The sequence below is a fragment of the Chroicocephalus ridibundus genome, chromosome 8 (assembly GCF_963924245.1).
Source record: "Chroicocephalus ridibundus chromosome 8, bChrRid1.1, whole genome shotgun sequence".
Taxonomy (NCBI): Eukaryota; Metazoa; Chordata; class Aves; order Charadriiformes; family Laridae; genus Chroicocephalus; species Chroicocephalus ridibundus.
In genome coordinates, this window is record NC_086291.1 from 32,750,452 (window position 1) to 32,768,140 (window position 17,689).

Sequence of the window (17,689 nt, forward strand, 5' to 3'; positions counted from 1 at the left end):
CATGGGGGGCCCAGTGAGACGTAGCATTTCTTTGTTTGGCGCCGGGGATGAGCGTTTATTAGAATTAAACAGCCGGGAGGAAGATGATATTTAAACTGGTATTAGGAGAGCGTCGTTGGAGGGAGATAATACCTGGGTTGGTCTGGCACCGCGGCAGCCGGGGGGGAGACGGGACTCCCCAAGTCTCCTGCCGGAGAGCGATACAGTTAATTTGCAGCCGGAGCTGGAGGCTGGCCCGCGCTGATACCGCCGTGTTATTTAGAAGAGAAAAGGTCAGGCTGGAGATTGAATAATCATTGACAAGAAATCCATGGGGGAGCGCGGGGCTGCAGCTCCAGCATCCTCGGGCCACCTCTCTGGGGCTCATGTCCCTCCGCTTTGGTCCCCGTGGGGTTTTGGGGGGGGGGGGTTGTGGCAGGGATCCTGCCTGCCTTTCTCCATCTCGGGAGCCAGGGAAATCACAGCCACTCTCTCCAGCTCCCCCCACCTCCTTATTGTTTTTTAACCTCCATCTCTGGGGACGTTTTCGTCCCACGTACAGACTTTCTTTTTAAATTGCAATTTTTTCTTAAAATTACTTTTTGTTCAGACACGTTTTTAAAACACTTTTTTTTTTTTAAACTAAAAGCCACAGGAAAACATAAGAAACCACCAACCCTCCCCCTGCTCCCCAGCCCAGCCCCAGGGTGTGATAAGGAAAACCCCCATTCTAGCTTTTTTTGGGAAGAAGTGCATTAAAAACTCCCCAAAAAAGAAGCGAACGAGCAATGAAAACGAAAGATTAAAAATGTTGGGGTTTTTTTTTTTCATGGATGAAGCTGCGTGTCCAGACGCACTCGCCTCCCCCTGCCCAGGGAAACTGAGGCACAGGGGTGGGGGGAGGCGCCGGGAGCAGCAGGGATGCTGCGCGTCCAGCATCGTCCCCGAATCCCGTCCCTCTGGCTCCAGGCCCACACCACCAGGAGCAAGAGCCAGCATCAGGCTCAGACGAGCCTTCGCTCACCGCGCACCGCCCCCCCCCCCCGCCCCCGGCCCCCCTTTTACCCCAAGCCCCTCCTGCAGCCCCCAGGGGGGAAGCCCCCAGGGCATCTGGCTTTCCTCTATTTTTTTCCTCCCAAAAAAAATACACCAGGTTTGGTTTCAAGTTTTTTTTTTTTTTTTGGTTTTTTTTTTTTTGCAACAAAAGAAACTATTTATTTGGAATATGCATTACCAGTACAAATCAGGAAACTGTAAAACCTACACCTTGTTAGTATCGTCATAGAACATAAAAGTCTCAATTGGGATCAGAAAGACAGAGGCCTTTTTTTTTTTCTTTTTTTTTCTTTACAGAAGCAGAAAAGCTTAAAGTTTCAAAACCAGGTCGGAACAGAGAGTCTTTTTTTTTTTTTTTAGGGTTTTTCTTTTTTTTTTTTAATATTTGGAATCCGTTAGGAAGAGGAGGAGGAAAAAAAAAAAAGTTGGGGGGGGAAATAGAAAAGAAAAAGCAACTCAGAGCAACTGGATCATCTTTACAGGGGACAGAAAGGGCTTTGCAAGAACAAAAAAAAAGCAAACCGACAAAACCAACCCCCCAGGCAACATTTGATTTACATCGTCTTAATAATAATAATAATAATAATAATAATAATACAGGTGTACGAAAACAAAAGGACTCCAGGAACCCTTGGGATCGAAAATAACACCCCAAACCCTAAACCGTTCAGTGATGTGAAAAGCTCAGGTTTTTTCGGGAGGAGGGAGGCGAGCCAGGGAACTGCTTTAAGAGAAAACTACAGCCACGCCAACCGGCGTCTTTCCCTTCAACGCCCCCCCCCCCCAACTCCGCAGCCACCGAGATTCCGGGCTGAAATTCGGGGGCATTTTGGCCACGTCCCAGCATGGCTGGGGTGGTGGGGGGCTGTCACATCCCCATCCCTTGTCCCTCATCCTTCCCCGTGCAACCGGGGCTCGGGGCCAGGCTGTGAGACCCCCATCCTCAACAAGGTCCACGGTGGGAATGAGGTTGGTGCCTTGCTCCGAACCCCTCGTTTTTGGGCCAAGGGTGCCGCCAGGATTTGGGGCAGAGCATAAGGGTGTCGAAGCCCACCATCCACACGTTTTTGGGGAGGATTGATGCGCCCTTTCATCATTTCCAGGCAGCTCAGCATCGCATCGGGGATCAGCGCCTGACTCCCTCCTCGGCATCTCCTCCCCAAAACCCCTCGGGATCACATCTCTCTCTGGGGACATAATCCCCCGGTTAACCCCAGAGCAGCCACCTCAAGGATCTTCTGGGGTTGGGTGTCAAAGTGTGTGCAGACCCCCGCGCCTCCCGGAGAGTAAAACACCCTCATCCCCTCCCCCCCCCCTCCCCAAAACACCACCATCACTTTTCACATCACTTGGGTCCCAGCTCAAAAGCGCGGGGGGAAGCGGCAGGGCCGTCGTCTTGGCAAGGTCCAAATAAACTCAGCATCATCATCAAAGCCCCCTCACCCCTCCTAAATAATGCCAAAAAAAAAAAAAAAATAAAAAATAAAAGGCAATTTCTGGGTCTCAACGTTAAGAAACATAAAAGTGTTAGACTGTACCTATTAATGCTCGCTATTCCAACTGTTTTTTTTATCCTTTTTAAAGTTTTACAAAATGAATTACCGTCACTTTTTTTAAACATTGTGTAAGAAGAAATGAGTGTGCACAACTCTACACTTTTCTAGCATTCTTGAACTAATTCACAAATGCGAGAAAATGGGGGGGGGGGGGGCGGGGGAAGGGGGGAGGAACCAAACAAACCAACCATGGGAAAAACAAACAAATAAAAAAAAAAAAAAAGAAGATGAATGTAGGTAGTTCGATGTTATAAACTATACAGGAATGAAGCGCTTGTTGCCACAGAAAGAACAGGGATGGGACCTTCCCCCTGTTCAATTTTGCGTGCTAAGAGGGTCATTTTTTATTCTTTTATTATAAACACTATTAAATTCCGACTGCGTTTTTGGTTTTTTTTTTTTCTCCTTTATCTGAATATACAAGAACATTCATTATCAAATGTTCGTTATCATCAATACTACAAAGAACGAGACACAAATCGCAAGAAACAATGGAAAATGTTAATAAAGCTGAAAGAATCGTCGAGTTTTTTTTGTGTGTTTTTTTTTTTGTTTTTATTTTTTTTGAGTTTCTGCAGGTTTTTTTTGTTTGTTTTTTTTTGTTTTTTTTTTTTGTTTTGTTTTGTTTTTTTTTTGGTATCGAAGTCAGGTTTTTCTGGGCAGAAAAAAAAAAAAAAAGAAAAAGAAGAAGAAAAAAATCCACAACACTCGGGGCTGGGGTGGGGGGGAAGGGGAGGAGAAACAAAACCCAAAAATAAAAAAAAAGCAAAGAAAAAGGCAAGCCAGTAGCTACGCCAACGCGAACCGGAGGGACCAACCGGGGAAACCCAGGAGGTGATTTGGAAAGTACCGTGGAGGAGGTGGGGTGCCGCAGGCAGGGGGTGCAGGGCAGGGGAAGGCACCCCCGGCACCGGCCGTCTCCGGTGAGCTGGTGGTTTCGGCTCATTCCGGGTTGGTTTCCGAGAGGTACGGCTGCATTCCCACAGGCACAGCACACTACTGCTGCTCCGGAGAACGGCTCTGACCCAGTCCCGCATCCCTGAAACGCTCTGCTGGAACCGCTTCATGTAAAATCAGCTGGAAATGGTTAAAAGGCTGTACTGGGGGAGGCCACGGAAGGGGGAGGAGGAGAGCGGGATGGTGCACGGCTTGGGAAGATGGGCAGCATCTCCTAACCGTCCTCACAGGGAACCAACCTTCTCCTTGCTCTCAACGTATTCCCAGCTGGAAATATGTTAATTCCCAGCCCTAGACCTTGGGTGTCACATCACGCTCTGCAGCACGGTCCCCGTACCCGGATGCGAAAGGAGGAGCCGAATGTGTCCCACCGCTGGAGATTAAGAACTACGCAAAGATGAGCTTGTGCCGTTTCTTGTCCACCTTTCACGTCCTACTCTGAATCCACCAGCTCCGAAACAGAAAATCCACTGAATCCAGACTTTTGGTATTTGGGGGAAGGTCACAAACTTCAGAGCGGGTGTTTTAGAGCCTTCTGGGCTTATTCCCCTTGGAAAGCCAGGCTTCACCTCCACTTCAGGCGAGTCATACTGCTGGCCCCGTGCTGCAAGGTGACAGCACGTCAGAGCCACGGGCACCTCCTTTTTCCAGCAAAAGGGTGGGAATTTTTCGGGCAGAGCTTAAATTTTAAACGGTTCCTGCTTCATGCTGCTCTGGGCTGGCAATTCCCATCTCGAGATGGCCAGCATCGGCATGGGCAGGGTGGGCACGGACGTGCAAGATGTGGCCGAGAGAGGCATTAGGGTCCATCACGAGGTGCCAGACATGCTGCACCCACGCCGGTCCCCACGACACCCGGGGTCTTGCCGCAGGCCGGCTCAGCCTCCTCGTGCCCGCTGGAAGAACCAGTGGCCGAAAAGTACCTTCCCCGGCACACAGCTCAGCCCCGTTGCCTGGGGCAAAGTGACGTCTCCGCACCCCGCTTTTCAATGAAAGCCGTGTCCTCCCAGTGCCGGCTGTGTGAAGGTGATGCAAGATGATACCTTGCGTACCGCCCAACACCGCTTGTCCAAAAAGCGGACCTGAAAAGCTGGGTGGAAAACCCCACCAGTGCTCCCACGGCTTGGGATGCCACTGCCCAGAGGAACTCCCAGGACAAAACCAGCAGCTTCATCAGAAAGACATCCCCAAGCAGGGCACCCACCCGGCCTACAGAGCTTCACCCTCAAGCAAAACTGTCACGTTAACCGTGACCAGAAGCACCCGACGTGCTCACCCCACCACATCCAGCCTCCGCGATCCCGCCGCCCGTCCCTCACTGCCTGCCCGGCAGGGCTTTGGGAATGCGGCAGGTGCCACCTACCGCTGTGGGTCCTGTCTGCCCTGGGGAACCCCATCTCCTCCTCTTCCACAGCGCAGCACACTCCCGAAAATGTGAGCCAACACCCCAGGACAATCTCCTCGCCAGAAAAAACTCCACCGCTGACCTCCCGAGGTGCTGGGAGAAAACTGCTGGGGTCCCATCCATTATCAATGCCTGATCCCGTACAACACCATGGAGGTGCTCAGCGCCTTCCTTATCGGCGATGGCCATTTCTCGCCCGCCTCTGCCTCGTCTCCTTCCCTCCTCTCCTCCCCTCCAAGGGCAGGCAGGGAGGACGGTGGGGTTTCATGGCTCACCCAGCTCACAGCATCCAGCAGGATGCGCGGCTGAGCAAGGCAGGGACCGGGAAGCGCCGGCGGTTTCCCCAAGGGCCGGGAATGGGCCAGTACCTTTCGGAAGTGAAGGGGAGCGTGTTGGCTCCTTCTCCTACGTGCACGGGGGGCTTGCGTCCACCCACCCCATCACCAGCAGCACCCGGGGCACAGCTCACGGAGGCAGGGCTGGGAGGCGACGTGCTGGCTGTGGCCCGGGCCGGCGGAGACGAGACGGCAGCGGGGCTGCGGTGGCGTTTCCCTAGGGAGAGGTAGCGTGAGAGACACGGGGGGAGGTGTGTGAGGGGGGTGCTGCCTGCTAGTAAAGGAGCGAGAAGCGACTGAGGTACGTTTGCGGCTCCTCAGGAAGACACCCAGCACGAGGCCGTACGCTGCTGTGGGGTCGTTTTGTGTGGCGGCAGTTGATCTTTGCTTTTCCTCCATAAAATCCTTCTACCTGTTGACACATCCTTCGGTGGGAAGGGGTGAGGGGAAGGGAGTGGTGTTGTGGCGGTGGCAGGGAGGGGGAGAGCGGCTTCTACCCAGAAAAGAAAAGGGAAGAGAGTATAAAGAAGTGTCCAGATTGGCTGAAAAAAGCATCCCGACGAAGAGAAGAGAAGAGGAGTCTTCTTGTGTGTGCTGATTGGGTTCACCTCCAGTCTGACTGCTGCGGTGTTAGGAGAGGCCCCCTCCCCTCCCGCCCCCGCCGGGGCCGGCTCAGCCAGGGATGCAATTTGCTGGGAGATCAGTTGGAGGTATCAGAGTGAACGCTGCCAGGGCCTTCTGTGGGGGAGGTCACCGACGACGGGGTAGTAGCGTCTTGCCAACCTCCATTAGCCTGTGGGAAGGGAGACACGGAGATGTCAGTCACCCAATGGCACACCCGACCCTACCCAAGTCACCCATCCGCCTCGGAACCCTTCCCCCCTGGCTTCTCCCTCGGCAGGGGCTGATGTAGGAGGCAAAGTTGTCCCCTCCGGCTCGCCCATCTGACCACCGGCCATGGGGCTCCATTAGTGGCATGAGGGCCAGAAACAATTCTGTCGAAAGCAGGGGTTTTGATAAATTGCAAGTGCTCATGTAAATTCTGTCCCTTAAAAAACGTATTGCTGCAGAAACCCTGAGCTCTGGTTGTTGGCACCTTTTTTACCCCCAAATAGGACCCTTCTCTATATGGAAGGAGAAAACCAGCAAACATCTCACTCCAAAAAACCCCATCCTGGGACGCCACCTGGACCCAGGTGCCACGAACACGCAGAACAAGCAATGGGTCCCAAGGGACCGCTGAGCCTTGCCATGTCCCCTGGCACAGTTCCATGTCCCTCCTCGCTGCCTTTGCGGGCACCCCTCCTGCTGCGCCGTCCCTATGCGGGGGGAAGCCATCAGCACCAAGCCTTATCGCAGGGAAGACGCCTCGCCCAAACACCTCTTCCACGTTTGACCATGAAGGTCGCATTTGGGGGTTCGGGCCACCTCTCCGCTCCCAACGCCAGGGCCTTCCCCTCCTTGCTTCGCAGTAAAATCACAAACAAATTTCTGCCACCCCGGGGCTGGTCCTCCGCACTCCCCATCACCCCTCCTCGAGGGATCCCAAGCCACAGCGCAAGGGAGGTGCCACCACCATATGCCACCCAAGCGTTGGACAACTTGTTTCTTCTCCTAAAGAATTTGGCAGAGCCAAATTCTCCACCCTGTCGAGGGCAGAGCTACTGAAGGGCCCTGGCTGCCGCAGGCAGGAGCCAGCAGCGCACAGAAGCTGCTCCTCCGTGGCTGCCATCCCCTTTGGAGAGGAGCAGATGTTGCACCCAACCTCCTCTCCTCGCTCTGACATTGATTCAGTGCTCAGCTAATTAATCCTTCCCAACTTCTGCCCGAGCTCGTGTTGGTAGCAGCCGCCATCCCGCTTTAGACATGCCCAGGCTGCTTCTCCTCTCCGGCTGCCTGTCCCGCTGCCTCCAGTGCAGAGCATCCATCACCGGCCCCGACTCGCCGCGACCCCGTGGACCCCCAAAGTGGGATCAGGGTAGGAAAAGCCCTATTGCAGCGAGCAGCCACCCAGGACTTGACAGTGGATTGTCCATGCTGCCGACCAGCTTCTTGCCTGCCTGAGAGGCAGCAGCCGAGATGGGAGCGAAGAGCTGACCACGAGCGCGCCGTGGGGACCCACGTTTTGAGGGATGGAAACCACCTCGCAGTGGGACAAAGCGGGAATGACAGAGGCGCACACAGGCACACAACAGGCCTGTGTGTTCTTCCATGCACGCATGGGAGTGTCCAAACATGCCTCCTGGCAAAGGGAAGACAGGAATCGCAACCTGAGCTTGCCAGCAGGCTACCAAACCCCACTCCGCTTCACCTTGGGTGCAAGCACGAAACCAGACCATGCACGAACACCAACAGCGCCGTGTGCCCCCCGCCTGCAGAGACCACCTCACCATGCCCACCGCCCCCACCAACTTCCATCCATAGCTGGGCCCCGACCCACCGTCCCTGCGCTCCCTGGGATGCAATATCCACCCTTACACGTCTTGGACCGCTGCAAGAGGCAGCAATTACTGTAGATTATCAGCCCGACAATGACAGGCCGCGTAAAGAGAGACACGGAGCCAACTCCACCGCCCCGAGACTGGCATATTCAAGTACACTTAGGACATTAATAGCAATTTACGTGCCATCAGTGAGAGAGAACCACAATAGCTGTGCTGGCAGCCTCTTATTACCAAGCCTGTTATTTGTTGGAGTTACAAGCTATAATCACAACAGAAACTTTCAAAACCCTTATCTTCCGTGACGCACCAAATCTATTTCAGAGCCGTAATTGCTATGTCACCAGAGAGTTTGCTGCTTAATGCACTCAGATGCCATTTAGTGTTTGCAGGGTCATTACGGCGAGCAGGAGGGGGGGAGAGCGGAGGGGGCCGCGCGGAGCAGGGCTCCGTCCCTATTGTGCTCAACTATTTTTAGCGAGGCTCTTGCGTGCCAGCCATGACTGGAAGGAGCGAGAGGGAGAGCATCTCGCAGGCAGCAACCGCGGTGTTCCAATGTTTAGCACTCTGTCCCCCCCCCAAAATGCTGGGGAGCCCCGTGGTACCCAGGACTGGGGATCAGCCTCCACGTGTTGCAGGAGTCTGGGCTGCCGATGATGACCTCAGTGGCATCCAGTGGGAAAACAAGAGGATGTTGGGGAGAAGCTGACCTGGACTAGGGCACGCTCCACAGACCCCACGTCCTGCTCCCGAAGCCTGGCAAGGCCCCAAGTTATGGGTCAAGCGATGGAAAGGAGGCCCCGAGGTTGACCATGACTTTAGTATCTTGATGTCGTCCTTTGGTATGGACAAGCCCTCCACGAGGAGGCCGGATCCTTCCCCAGGCAGAGGGTACATAGGCACCATCCATGCTCATCCCTCCTTTCCTGGAGTTCACCCCGTTGCTGCACAGACCAAGCCACGTGCAGGGTGCATCCGATTCCACCCAGCCGGCCCTGCCTCCTTCTGAAGCAAGGAGATCCCTTGGGATGTGACTGTAGCAAATCCCTTGGGATCTCCCTCAAAGACAAAGGAGTCTTCTGAGGAGGCTGCTGCTCCTCGCAGACCCTCTGAGGAGCCGCTGCACACAGCTGTGACTTCTTCAGGAAGGGCAGAAGCCAAAGACGGAGGACATCTCGGACATCTCCAGGACATCTCTTCATACGTCACCTTTTGGTGCCAGAGCACAGGCAAGGCCTTGGTGGCTGTCCAAGTGGTGGAGCCCTGGTGATGGATTGCTGAAGCAACCGGTTTCGGTGCCCGTTTCCACAGGTCTCAGCATTTCTGGTTGGCTCTCTGCCTGGTCCTCCTATGTGGGGCTGGGAGATGACTTTCTGCCAGTCTTTAAAGGAGCCTTCTGTTTTGCACGGAGGCCATCTCAACCTTCTGTGGCCAAATCCCTGTCCCACCATCGACGGGGCAGGGTGTCGGGTCAGCCTCCAAACACACCAGATGCTAGCAAGTCTGACAGATGAGGAGTAGCCTCAAAGAGGTTTCAAACCTCTGAATTCCCTATCGGGGTCTCCTTATGATATGCACTTAAGCTCTTACTACACACCAGAGAATCCAGCCTTGTCTGGCCATTACTTTCCAAGGGTCATGGTGGCAGTCTCAGGACACACCAAGGCATCTCTGACGGATGCGGCTCGGGCACTGAAGCCCCGTCAGACCAGCTTCCGTATCCCAGCTTGTGATCATGACGGCGAACCGTAGCTTGCTGAGGAGGAGAGCAAGAACTTTCTTTTCAAGACCCAAATTCTTAGAGAAAAGGGTCTTGGCACGAGCGAGGAGGTCTCACCTCCTACAGGTACCAGTGCCCGGTGGTCCTTGCTGACAGGATTGGATACAAAACTCAACAGCACAACCTGCCACTGACCATGGCCATCACGGCGACCGACACCGCTCTGTCAATACGCACAGGTCTGCACAACAACACTTTTAAATCAAAAACCTTGCACTCTGATGAACTTTAAAAAGAGCCCCTCGTTTTAGACTTTTAAATGATCTATAAATTAAATTAAATATAGTCCCAAAATAGATTTCTGAAGGAGATTTTCTTTAAGATGACTATAGCTCACTCATTAATTTGCAGACAGGGGACCTAAGCCACTTGGTGGATTTAGGGTCACAGGGCAGTGGCACGAAGGGTGATGGCTTGGGTCGGGACCCTCCAGAGGATTACGACAATAAAGATCCAGCTTCTACCGTAACCCACCAGAACCTGGATATCTAAATGCTTTGAATTCCCAGCCTTGGGGACCCCCAGCTGGGTAGAGACATGGACCCCCACAAACACGCACTATCCAGTGGGACCAGATACCTCTCACTTAATGGTGCAAACCCTGCAATCTCAAAGCTTGCAAAAAAAGGCTGGATCAGGCCCCAAACATCCCCTCCTTTCAGGTCGGGGCTGGGGGGGGAACCTTGTTCCTCTCAGTGCTACCCAAGGCAGGGTATCCTCAAGATGGCTCCTGCCTCTACCAGCCCTTCATCACCAAAAGCATCCCTCTCCCTTGCCGGGACCGCCATCCCCACCTGCAGAAGAGAAGGCAGCTCTTCTCGCTCTGCCTCAGCCATCACTGCGGGTCACGGAGATCGCGATGGCTGGGACATCGCCCGTTATCCTGCTAACGATGCAGAACCGACTCCAGCCCTTTTTGCCCTGCGGAGCGGTCTGTCAGCCGTCGAGCAGCAGAGCCGCGGAGGGAACTGGGCTTTGGGTAGAGATTCCTGTCCTCAGCTGTCATGACTTACACGCATTTGAAAATTCATCCTCCATCAAGGAAGGCAAACCCCGAGCGTTGTCTCCCCTGCCAAGGTTTGCAGCGGTGGAGCTGGGCAACCTGCCGCTGACTTCCCAGCCCTGACGGGCTCCGGGGATGACTTAACCTCAGCCCCGCGCAGACATCTTTGTGACAGGGCTCTTGACTAGGTTTCGGCTCATCTCCTTCCAGCAGCTCACGGGGATCCTCGGGTGACGTGGGGACGGCAGCTTTCTGTGTCACTAGCAGCTTTCCTCCACATGCTGCTGCCCCTCCTCGGCGTTAAAGGGTTCAGGGGAGAGGCAGGGAAGCCCTGCCTGCTACGAGACAGCCACCCTGCCTGCACTGAGCAGCTCCTCGGGATCTTGCCCAGGACGCAATGCTTCCCAGAGGGCAGCCACACTTCAGGGGTGGACAAACTGGGCTTCATCAAGGGACCTAGCTGGATGGGAAGATATTAAGCTACAATAAAAGGTATGGGGAGGAGCAAGCTGCCTGGGATATGGGGGTAGCAAAACATTTGGGGACAGAGAGACAACCCAGAAGATGCTTCCTGAACTAGCTGCTCAGCTCTGGACTCCCTCTCTCGCTCCCCATGCCTACCACACCTTTATGGGGAAACAAGGCATCACCCCAAACCCAGGCGGTCCTTTTCCACGCTCGCCACCTTGCCCCTCTCAGAACAACATCCAATTCGGGCCAATTTGTGCTCCTGTCCTGCCTGAAAATGAGCCTGAGGAACCATCAGCTGCCCCCACCCCAGGTGGTCCCTCTTTGGCAAGCACAGGGGACACCGCTGAGTCCCTGCAGCTCTCAGCTCACCACTTCCCAGTGCTGCTCGTGGGCATAGTGGTTCTCCCAGTACCACAGCCAGAAATACCAGCCCAGCCCTCCTCGTCCTATTCGGCTTTTGAATTTCCACCACCTCTTTCTTTTCCTCTCCCCCATCGCTCCCTCCCCCCCAAATTTTGGCTTAACCCAGCCCACTGCTATTTTCCAAGCCAACTGCAACCGTAATCAGCTCAGCCGCTTTCCTTGGGGGTATTTTAATTTATACAAAAGTATCATCTCTTATCATGATCAGCCTGCGATTCATTTACTCTCCAAGTATTAAAAAGCCAGAAAGGGAATAAATTCAGTGCACGGAGAAATTAATGCGGAACGATAGGCTCTTTCATGTGGCATTTCCAAGCGCCGTTTTTGCAACGGGCTTATGTAATGAGACATAATTATCTGCACATGTTCAATTACATTACTTCACAAATCCTCCCTGCCTCCTGACGTCAAGCTGCCCGCTAAGCCCTGGCGCCTGCAGGAGAGGGGACCACAGACCCCTGTCCTGCTGCACCCCTCTCCCTGTGCGGGCGGTGGCCGCTCACACGCCGACGGCCACAATACGGTCACGCACAAGGTGACAAATGGCACAAGCTTTGGCTGGGAGGGTGAATGGGACTGGCCTGTGCACCTCGACGGGGTGATGGGCCGTGGGACCACCATCCCACCTGCATGACCATCACCTTCCTGCCCAGCTCGAGACCACCCCACCTCAACCTTCGGCCTCCTCAGCAGGGACCGTGGTAGCCAGCCACGTCCAGGGCCAGCCGCCCCCTCCTCCACGCCACCCCGGACACCACCGCCACCACCCACTCGGTGCTCGCTCACAGCCTCCTTTTCCAGGCTGCCCCCTTCTCCCAGCTTGCTGTCATTGCTGCTGAGATGGCGGACGATTGATCTGAGAAATGAAGTTGGATTGCTGTCCCGAATCTACACTGGGTTCTCCTTGTGTGTGTCTGATCGATTTCCCCCTGTGCGACACAGCTTGTCGCTACGAATTTTCATGCTAGTCAGAACCCGCCAGCGCACCCAAGAACAAGGAGAAGATGCTCCGGAGACCGCCCTCCCCCTCGCATCCTCCCCCAGCCCGGTTGGGCGAGGTTTTCTTGGGTTGATGTTGGTTGGCTTTGTTTGTTTTTTTTTCTCCTTACATTTGCAACCGTTATTGCCGCCAACCCCATTGCCACCGCGCTTTCGGATGCCGGCCAGGGATGGGCTATTTTTAGACGGTCGCCATTGGCCTCCGCATGGAGCCACCTCTGGACCAGGGCGTTCGCGGTGACATTCCCCACCGTGGTTACGCGAGGTGTCACCTGTTTAGCAGCTCCTTTCAGCCGAGTGCGTGTGGCCGCAGGTGCCAGGCAAACGCTGATCGGCTCTGACAGTCCTAGACGCCAGCTGCCTGCACAAAGCCTGCCCGGTCGCCACTTTTTTTGTGGGCAAAGCTCTGCCGTTGGCGTGACCGATACAGAAGCAATAAACTAGGTGACCGTAAAAGCAAAGACAAGTCCTACTAAGTGGCATTCTGAGCCCTATGGCTTTGAAATAATTGGTAGTGAGAGAACAAAAATGAAAAAAAAAAATAAAACAAGAACCCGAGCCTATTTTTTTTTTTTCCTTACACTGATGCCCTGCGGACTATACATCTGACTTGCTGCGAGTCCGTCACTGTATCCTCCTGTCTGGCTGATAACATGGCGAAGGGTATCCACCTAAACAGACCAACGACAACAAAGACACAAATTAGAGTGAATGAAAGGTTAGTGGGCAAAGCCGCTTCGGTTCATCTTTGGCAAGATAAAAACAAACAAACAAACAAACAGCAATAATAATAATAATAATAATAATAATAATAATAATAATAATAATAATAATAATAATAAAGGTATATATTTAAAGAGGAGTAAAAAGAGAACCACGGTTGGCCTTGCAGTGAGAGCCGAGCCAGAGGAGCGCTCCTGCCTCCCTCACCACCCCCCGCCTGCCCCAGCAGCCCCATCATGCTCTCCTTGGTCCCAAGTCTTTCCGCAAAAATAGTGGAGAGGGAGAACAGCGTGGCAAGCATGGGGTGGGAACTCCTGGAGCACATCACTGCAGCCGGCTCCACCACCGTGCTTGAGGACCCACACTCCTACCCCTATCCCCTTCCACTCTTCAGCCCAAAGCACTGGGAAGCTCACGGCACTGGAAGGAGATCTTCGGAGTCGGCTGAGTGCCTTCATTTCAGAGGGCCCAGAAAGGGAATATACCTACCATGGCAAAGGCACCCGCAGCTCTCCTCTGGGTGCCCCGTTCCTCTCCCTCCACTCCCCCAGCCCAGCCCCAGCAGCAGTACGAGCGACGAGCACATCTCGTCGCCCCCGGACGGCACGCTTGCTCCGCGTGCAGCGCTGCCAGGGGAGCGACCTCGGCTTTAGAGAGCTCTCCTTGCCCGATGCAGAAGTGTCAGAGTGGCTGTCACTTCTCAACACACTACAGAGCCTTAGACGCCAGAGAGTGGACTCATGGCACATCTGGACATCGGCTGGGAGGTGGGAGATCTGAGTGAGTTGCTGGCTATTTTAAATTCTTTCCTTTTGCTCAAAGCACAGGGTGAAGTTTCAGTAACGCTGCTCAAAGCTCCCTTGCTCTGTCTTGCTGGTGTGTACGTGGGTAGTGTGAGTGCCTGTGCTTTGGGGAGGTGGGGAGATGATGAGGGGTGGCTTTCAATTGAAAAAAATTTTAAAAATCTAGCTGTTTATTCGAGCATTTCTCGCCTTTCAGTAGACACCTGGTTCGGCATCAAAGAAGTAAGTGGAAGCCTTGTAAAATGAGACACCAGTCCAAACATCTGGCCCCTTCCCTTGGAAGAATAAAGCAAGCAGAACCTAAACCTCAGCTGCTTCGTTTGAGTTCATGCCTGTTCTCCTAAACCTCTTCTCCTCCTAGTACGACTATCAAGCCAGAGCCAAATGCATTCACAAAGTGTGGGCAAGTCTCCTCAAGACCATGGTTGTTGGTTTGGTTGGGTGTTTGGTTTTAGTTTCTTTTGGATTCATTTATTTTTTTTTTGGTGGTTGTTGCTGTTGCTTTTTTTTTTTTTGGTTGGTTGGTTGGTTGGTTTTTTTTCGGTTTGGTTTGCTTTTTTTTAATGCTGGTTGGTTCGTTTGTGCTGGTTGAGATTTGCTCTTTTCGGACGGGAGGGAGAAGTGCCAATACAATCAAAGGCTCCTCCAACACTAATGCATTCACTGGCAGTACATCGGATGGGTCCCTACCTGTGACTGCACGTTGGCTCCAACCTGGGCCCCTTGGTAAGAATCCCCATTGAGAGACTGCACGCTCATGAACAAATCTCCAGAGTTTGACATGTTAAAAGAACTGGAAGAACCTGGAAAGGAAAGAGTGAGGCACCTGAATCACAGAAAGGAAAAAGATCCACCCCATGACTCTCAGCCAAGAGGAAGGAACAACATGCAAAGCAACCACAAAAACAAAACACACAGTCAGGTTAGTAGTATGAAGAACAGAGCAAGCAAAAAAAAAAAAAAAAAAGGATGCACTCCTGAGGTTATTCAAAGCCACATGTTGTTACAGCTCAATGCCAAGAACATTCTTCAACAGCTCCTCAGCTGGAGGAAGGATTCTAGGATTCTTCATGCTCTGGACCGAGAAAAACAAAACCCAGCCTGGAGGACTCAGACAGCTCTTTCCCTTCATTTCAGGGCATCAAAATCCTTCAGGCAGCTTTGAAAATCTTGGTTGTCGGAGGTGTCCACCCGGCAGACTGCACTGGAGAACAGAATCACCCAAACAAGCCTCGCTATTGAAAGCGGAAGCCTTGGCCCACACCACTGCTGTTTCTAAGAAGCTCAGATCAAGGTGGATATGTCTGCACCGGGCTGCTCCCTGCAGGGTGAGCACGTCCAGACACCATCCAGTTCCATGGCCAGAGCTCCTGCTGAGTCACGGGGAGCTCTGCAAGAGAGCAGTGCCTGGGGTTTGCCTTCAGGACATCAGGAACCCGTCACTGGTGGGAACTGCAGCGCACCAGGAATGAAGGCTCGCAAAAACGTGAAGGCGCCTGGGCTGGACTCCCAGTACGCATTGTGTCGGCAAAGGTCTTTCATCGTAATGGGCCATGAGAGAACGCAAGGGTGCCACAGCCCTCCTGGGCCAGCTGCCCCAGGAGAATGAGCTCTGTAAGCCAATTCCCCACCGCATGCACCAGTCGCCAACGTTACGCTAAAAAAATTATAACGGTGAAGACAACTGGGTGGGATCAGGAAAAAATAAAAACCACAAATGAAGAGAAAAAAAAAATAACCCCGCCTTTGCAGAAACAAGGCTTTCTGCTTCCAGCTTCAAGATATCTGAGCACCTCCTCAACTACTGAACGGGAGAAACAAACCCATCATGTAACTGGAAGGCGGGGGAGGAGGGAAGGGGGTTAAAAATAAATAAAAAGGTTTTATGGGATTATTTCAGAACTTATCGTGCAGATCAGCGCGTTAAGTGTGAGACAGCTCAACGTGCAAGGTTTGGTTATATACATGACGTTAGCCTTGGAAAGGAGAAACTTCAGGGGCCCAGGTCAGCTACACTTTCAGGTCCAACCCCAAATCCACTCTCATTGTCTCCACTGCCGCTTCCGACTTGGAAGACTGGCAACCACAGTCCTGGTGGAGTTGCCCAACTATGGCTCATGCGTACGCTCTGAGAAACACCTGGCAATCCCCCTCTTTTTGCTGGAGAGGGAAGAAACACTCTGGACAGACCCCAGCTCTGCCCTAGAGGTGGACCGAGAAGGATCCTCTGAAGGAAGCCACCTCCAAGAAAGATCAAGGAGCACATGGGAGGTCTACGCTGGAGACTTCACGTTCACCAAACTCTCTGCAGCTCTCTGCAACTGGCTCTTTTGTCAGGTGCTGGCAATTCTCAGAACTGAAGGCAAGCAGAAACATCACTCCTAGGAACAACGCCCAAGACAGTCAAGGGACTCATCTTGAGCACAGTGAGTCTTGGATCAGGACCCTCCCACCGGTGCCTGAAAAGAGCAGAGCCAGGAATAGCTCATTGTCTGTGCTCATGTCATCCCTGCCCAACCTGTTCCAGAGAGCAATCCCACAGCGCTGCATAAAATAACCCGGGCTAGTCAGGAGGCAGCTGTAACCATCACCTCCTCTGTTCAGCTGGCAAAGGGCTCCTGTCACTTCCCGACCTCTCAGGTTACTTGCTATTTTAAAGGTGAAAAAACCTAAGGAAACGAGCTGGCAGACAGAGGACAGCCCACCCTGACACTGCTCCACTTTAAGGGCGAAGGTGGGCTCTTTCCACGCGCACTAAGGTGCTTCCTGCTGATTTTTCTGAGTGATCGCTGTGACCATGGACAGAAAAGCACAGGGCAGTAACACGGCTTCGCACTCCCGCGGTGGCTGAGAACCAACAGGCTTTGCAGCTACGGCTCGTAAGAATCAGAGAACATTCTCCCGTCCTTTTAAAGCGAGCAGAAACCTTTTGAGATCCCAAAAATAATCAGTGGCAGAGCTGAGAAGAGGACTCGGGAATCCCTGAGCACCTGACAGGGCACTGCTATCGCTCTGCCCCCAGCACAGCAATGTTTCATCCCACCTTCCCCTAGCAAAAGAAGCTCGGGACAATAATAACAAATAAAAACATCATAAACTTAACCGGCATTTTATTGAAACTTAACAAACCTGGCCCTAAAACTCAGACTGGGAGGGAGGAAATAAAAATAAACAAACAGCCACAAACTCCAGTTCTGAAGAGCGCCGGTGTCTTAGAAATCATGAGGAGCGGTGGAGATGTCACTTACAAGATATACGCTGCTATTGGCACAGGGTGTTTTTACAATATATGTGCATATCTAAACGGTAAATATGTCTTGCCGCTGATGTGGATACAAAGATAAATATGCGCATATCAATGGCCCCCGCATGTATGGATGCATTTGTATCAGAGCCGTAATTGCAGAGAGCCCTTTCCGCTGCCGCTCTGCTGCCTCAGCACTCCGCTGCCTACGTGCTAGCCATGTATGAAAATTACAGTGGCCCAAAGTCTCAGAGAAATGGTGAAGAGGGGCTGATGCACTGGGGTCGGAGAGGGGGGGGCAGGAATGTGAAGAGCCCTGAAAGTTAAGACTCTGGTATCCTCCACGGAGACAAGATCTGGAAATACAAGTCAAATCCTTCCACTTAGAGGAGGCTCCATCATAAATCTAATCTGTCCTCTGAAAGGCTTCACTGTGAACACACCAAAGGTTTTCAGTGGTCATAATTTGATCTGGGGCTCCTCAAGACCTGAGAGGTAACAGCCATCTTTGACC

The 17,689-nt window shown here is 52.9% G+C and overlaps 1 protein-coding gene across 2 annotated transcripts in view; it reads right to left on the bottom strand.

Annotated features, from left to right (window-relative positions):
* Window positions 1–1,169: 1,169 nt before the first annotated feature.
* The window catches only part of PBX1 (PBX homeobox 1), a 137,274-nt gene continuing 120,754 nt past the window's right edge, over window positions 1,170–17,689 (bottom strand). The window contains exons 7-9 of one of the 2 annotated variants that reach the window (XM_063343033.1): window positions 14,622–14,734; window positions 12,987–13,076; window positions 1,170–6,081 (exon numbers count right to left, since the gene is read on the bottom strand). In XM_063343033.1, coding sequence (XP_063199103.1) covers window positions 5,989–6,081; window positions 12,987–13,076; window positions 14,622–14,734 — 296 coding nt within the window. In that variant the 3' untranslated portion in view covers window positions 1,170–5,988. The remainder of the gene's footprint in view (window positions 6,082–12,986; window positions 13,077–14,621; window positions 14,735–17,689) is intronic. The other variant, XM_063343034.1, reaches the window with a different exon arrangement.